At 51.6% G+C, this 5,535-nt stretch overlaps 1 protein-coding gene across 1 annotated transcript; it reads right to left on the reverse strand.

Moving 5' to 3' along the window:
* Positions 1 to 2,923: 2,923 nt before the first annotated feature.
* Positions 2,924 to 4,510, reverse strand: LOC125555794 (uncharacterized). The gene has a single exon (XM_048718638.2). The coding sequence runs from the start codon at positions 4,373 to 4,375 to the stop codon at positions 3,359 to 3,361; it is 1,017 nt and encodes a 338-aa protein (XP_048574595.1). The 5' UTR covers positions 4,376 to 4,510; the 3' UTR covers positions 2,924 to 3,358.
* Positions 4,511 to 5,535: the final 1,025 nt, after the last annotated feature.

Below are 5,535 nucleotides of genomic sequence, written 5' to 3' on the forward strand. Positions count from 1 at the left end.
AGAGTAACAAGATCCACAAGGGATTAGTGGGGGGAATCAAATTTCTCTTGGTGAAAGTGTAGATCGAGGCCTTCTCAACCAATCCCTAAAAAAATCAACAACTTTGATTGGCTAGGGAGAGAGATCGGGTGAAAATGGAGCTTTGATCAACAATGAAGCTTGGGAAGGGGAGAGGTGGTCTTCTTGGGGAAGAAGCCCCCCTTTATATAGTGGGGGACAAGATCCAACCGTTACCCACCCACTCAGCCCGCGAGACGCGGTACTACCGCACACGCTCGCCGTACTACCGCAAGGCGCTACGGTACTACTGCACCTTGTTGCGGTACTACCGCTCGTGCGGTAGAAGCCAAGTGAGGTCCTGTTGCACTAGGCAACGAGTGGTAGAACCGCCGGAGCGGTACTACCGCGCACCCCTGCGGTATTACCACAGGGCAGGGCTCAACAGGGCTGGGAAAAAGCACGGACTAAATAAATTTCGTCTGTGACTACTTCCGTTGAGTTTGGGACGTGCGAAAATCCGGCATGGTACTACCGCTCGCAGGGAGCGGTAGACCGCATAGGGGAGGAGGTAAAAAATTACTTCCGCGTGTGCCAGCGTTCTGGGCTAGAGGCAGCGGTACTACCGCTCGCGAGGAGCGCTACTACCGCTAGCTAGAGCGGTACTACCGCGGGCCCCTGCGGTACTACTGCTCCCTTGAGCAGTACTACCGCACGCCATAGAACCTATAGCACTTGGAGGCCTTCATCTTGCAGCGACAAGGATAAACGGATGGTGGTCCAATGAAGCGAAGGAAAGGTGGTGCAAAGGAACAGATGTGTACGTGTTGATTCCACCCTAACCTTTCCGAAGCGGACCCCCTCTTAATAGTACGGCTTTCCTACGACTCAAATTCATCAAAAAGAAACGTAGAGAGGCACCGAATCGTCTTGTGCCTAGGCATGAGATCACAGAAATGCTCAATGCACACGATTAGTCCGCAAATGTACTGTCATCAATCACCAAAACCACATAGGGAGAAATATGCCCTTACAACATGCAATGCGGGTACTGTAGCGAACTGCAACCAAACACGCCCTTAGTGCATCTTCAACACAGACCATCAAAACGCACGCATACGGACGTAGTTTGCCGTCGAACACGGTACCCCATCGGTTTGCGGACTGGTCTGGATGTCCGCTTTTCTGCAAACAGGACACAAACCAGTAGGCTTCGTGGCCGTCTGGATCACTAACACGCACGTGTCCGCCACCACGGTCCCACCCAAAAATCTCTCTTGTGTTCTCACCCTCTCATGCATGAAATGATTGCGACACATTCATGCCGGTCCACGTGCGCCAGCGCGACATTCGTGCTGGCTCAGAGCGCCCCTTATGTCCCGGTCTCTGCGCCTGTTCAATGTCGGTGCGACATGACTGGACGAGACATGACGACTACCTACCGCATTTTAGCCGGTTTCCCGTCCGTCTGGCATTACACAGGCGTGACCGCCGAGAAAACAACTCCGACGCTTGTCCTGGCCGACATCTGCTATTTAAACACAGCCTTGCCAGGCATTAACCACATGACAAACATGTGTGCTTCCAGTCCTCCCACTTGCACCACTTCTACCATGATCACGAGCTCTAAGGTGATGTGGAAGAGCCTCTCAACGAAGCAGAAGCACGATGTGGCGAGCCTTGCGGCCGGATGGCAAGGGCCGTCGTGCACGATGAATAGATGCATGCTTGCCAATGAGCGTGCCGGAGGTGAGCGATGACAACCCGACGATGGAAGACGCCTCCGACGACGAGCCACAGTCCGTGCCCGCTCCTATCCATGTCGGTTTGACCACGGAGCAAGCCCATGCGCACTTCGACTCCATCATGGCGCAGGAGCAGTCGGCGCTGTAGTTGACACTCCCGCGCGGGGGCGCCGAAGGAGCAGCGGTACAACCTCTCCATCCTCACGCATCACTGGTTGGCCGAGGGCCAAAGATACGGCGAGTTCGCGAGCGTCGAGGCCGTGGCGTCCATGGCCGCGGAGAATTTGAACTTCGTCAAGGAGCAGTGGGCCCTCTATGAGGCCGCGCGTAGCGCTCGCGCGGCATCGCCGGACGTGCAGGCGGCGGCCGCGGACGGAAACGCCAGTAGCTGGGCGTCATTAGCACTGGTACGTCGACGAGGCCAGCCCGTCCACATCCATCGTCGACCTCACCTCCACCTACGACGCACAAGTCTCGGACTCCGACGAGTAGGAGTTGGGCAGGGAAGACGGCGCACCCCGTGTCCCATGTGGGCTAATCCATGTCCTATGTCCTACACTGTCCTACACTTACCCGCCGTCGACTGCGCCTTCACTTCTTGGGGTTCATGACCGTCAGACATGAACACGGAAGAAAACAACAAAGACTTGGAGGATGGGTGCTGACGAATATTTAGACCATGTTAGGGTCCAACTGCTTTTGTTTAACAAAATATGTCAAAAATGTAATGAATACGGCATGGTTTAAATGAAAATCATCCGGTTTGCATGAAAACCGTTCGGTTTGTTTAAATTCCACTTGAAATGTATACAGATGGGCTTGGAATTCCGGCTTCCGTATCACTGTCCGTAAACACATCCGTGGATAAATATAATGTTTGTTGTAAGCGTCCGCCTTACCCGTGTATGTTCTTTTCAGACTTTTATTTGAAGTCTTGAAAATGTATTTTCAATTAAAAAAAGTCTTCATGAAGCTTACTATTACTCCCTTCGTTCCAAAATAAATGACTCAATTTTATACTAATTTTAATACAAAATTAGTATAAATTTGGGTCATCTATTTTATAACGGAGGAAGTAATATACTTGCTCTGAAGGTCCAGTTCTGCGGCGTGCAGCTTGTGTACACGCACGCATGCATTGATGAAGGGGCAGCCGAGGAGGGGGGAAAACACTGCTCCCTGGTCGCATTGAACCCGAGCATCGCTCTCGACGACGAGTATGACTCGTCATGGTGGTCGCTGGCTAGCGTCGGTTTCTCGCAGAAATCATGGCTTTCCATGTACTGTTCAGCACTGTGCACGCAAGCCATTATGCATTGCTAGTTGGTGTCATCGAGATCGGCGAAACCAGCTCACGTCGGTGACCGGTTTGGCATGTGCTCGCTCCAAATTAAAGTGTTTTCTTAACCCAGCGACTCATGGGATCGTTAATCAATCAAGAAAAGAAAAGTGCATACGAACCCAAGCACGAGTGCATCAATGAACAGCTCGGTTGCTTCCCCGCCACAAAAGAAAGAAAAACTTGTTAGTTGCTTGATTAGCCCGGACCAAAAGCCAAAATCACATGCATGCAGATTACTTGCCGATTGTCGTCTAATCTATGATTAGTCGAGTGGCTAGTCTTCCCCACGACTGGCCTCGTCGTCGTCACGCGGGGCACACGAAGAAGACGACGAGCAAGACGCAGAAGCTTCATTCCCGCCGTCGCATTGTCCCGTTGCTGATGTAGCACTAACAACCACACCATCGCCACCAGTACTCGTGCTCGTGCTGCTACTAGTAGTACTCGTGCTGCTCGTGCCGCTGCTCGAGCTGCTGGTGCTACTACTCGACGTCATCGTCATTGTCGTCGTCGAGGTGCTTGCCGTGGCGCTGGTGGTGAGGCGGACGAGCAGGTCGACGAAGGCGCTGACGATGAGCGGGTGGTGGTGCTTGGCGTTCACCCGCAGGTACCATACCAGCAGCTCCTCCAGCGCGTCCCAGCCGCGCAGCTCGTGCGCGGCCACCATCTCCTCCATGGACGACAGGAAGTCGCCGTACGGGTCCGCCGAGTCCATTGGCACCGCCACGCTCTCCTCCACCACCAGCGACTTGCCACCATCTCCTGGCTTCCCGTTCTTGGACAGCGCCGCCGGCTTGTCGTTCTCCTCCTCCGGTGGTGTACTGCCGGTTGTCGAGGCCGCCGCCGCGGACAGGATGGAGTTGGTCGCTGGCCCCTGGTCGAAGAAGAAGCGACCGGTGGACGAGGTCGTCCGGCTGAGGCTGCGGATCACAGCCTCCGACCACTCATCCTCGGGCGTCGAGAAGCCGTCGTCCTCCACCACAACCGTTTCCTCCTCCTCCGCGCTAAGGCAAGAGAATGACTCGCCGTCGTCGGGGTCGATGTAGACCGAGTTGACCGTCTTGTACATCTCGGCGGGGGCACCCACCAGCTTGCGGTGCCTCGCGGCGACAGGGCCGCACCTGCTGCCACCAGCAGCCGTGGCGCAGGGCTCCTCGGCGGCACGGAAGGAGTCGGTCTGCGGGTCCCGGCAGGATGGCCACGGCCAGGGTATCACGGCCGCCGTGGAGGAGTCGCTAGCGAGGCTGGAGGACCTGGAGAAGATGGAGGTGAGGGCACCTTTCTTGCCCATCGGATCAGCCGGATGGAGCGAACAATGCAGTGGATGAGCTCGATCGACTCGAGACCGCCGTGCCTGCTCAGAAGCGAGATCGAGTAGACGAAGGAAGTAGTTGCGGAGAGAAGAAGAAGAAGAGAGAGGTGTGCAATTAAGGAAGAGAGGGAAGAACACATGGACAGTACTACTATTTATGTATTCTGTGTGCAGAGTAAGTAGAGAGACTGAGAGTCTGAGAGAGCAGAGCAGATGACTGCAGCTTGCTCTGCAGTCACGTAACTTCGGGTCACTGGTATGTGGGCCAGTTTGTTAAAGGACCGTCATGTCAGTGACCTAAGTTAGAGAATCCCAGTACCTGAGTGCGATGCAACGCAAAGATGTCTTTCCAAATCCTTCAGAGCTATACATGCAAAAAAAATAAAAAAAATCTTCTGCACTAAACATACTTACAGAGCAACTAATCTGAGAGAAGATTAGACGTCTCCGGCTCAGATATCACACGTTTCAGCACTTCTTTTTTGAGACGCACGTTTCAGCACTTTGGCACCACTTGTATGCGGTGAAAACGAGTTCCTGTTTCATAGGAGTGGGGGACCACTGCCGTTTTAAGATTAAAGAAAAACAAAAAGGTGAATACGCCATAAACGTATCCAATGTAAAGGTAATGGTTATGTACAAAGCAACAACAGAGGCTAATTTTGAATTTAATTTTTATTATTTCTAGTGTTCGTTGTACTATCATGATTAAATATAAATAAATCGAAAGCATTTCCAGCAAAAAAAAGCACCTCTAGGTGCTAACTTAGGCTCCAGTGAAAATGTGGCACTTTCTATCCGTCCAAATGTGTAAAGCACATACAGCGAAACATGACGAAACCCCATGTTGTCCTTTGGGGAAACGTATCCTTCTACGTGAACCACTCACCGGTTTTATTTAAAAAAATCACTATAAACATGTCCGTGGTTTTTTAAATAAAAATTCATGGATTCCAAAATAATTTACACAAACTCAAGAAAAAAGTTCACAAATTTTAAAAAAAGATGCGGATTCCAAATATGTTCAAGAATTCAATAATTATTCATGGATTCAAAAAATGTTGGAGAATAATAATTATAAATTTAAAAATTGTTCACAAACTTGAAATTTTTTCAAGAGAACTCAAAAATAAGTTCGT

Source organism: Triticum urartu, chromosome 5A (genome assembly GCF_056163025.1).
Source record: "Triticum urartu cultivar PI428250 chromosome 5A, HENAU_Tu73, whole genome shotgun sequence".
Taxonomy (NCBI): Eukaryota; Viridiplantae; Streptophyta; class Magnoliopsida; order Poales; family Poaceae; genus Triticum; species Triticum urartu.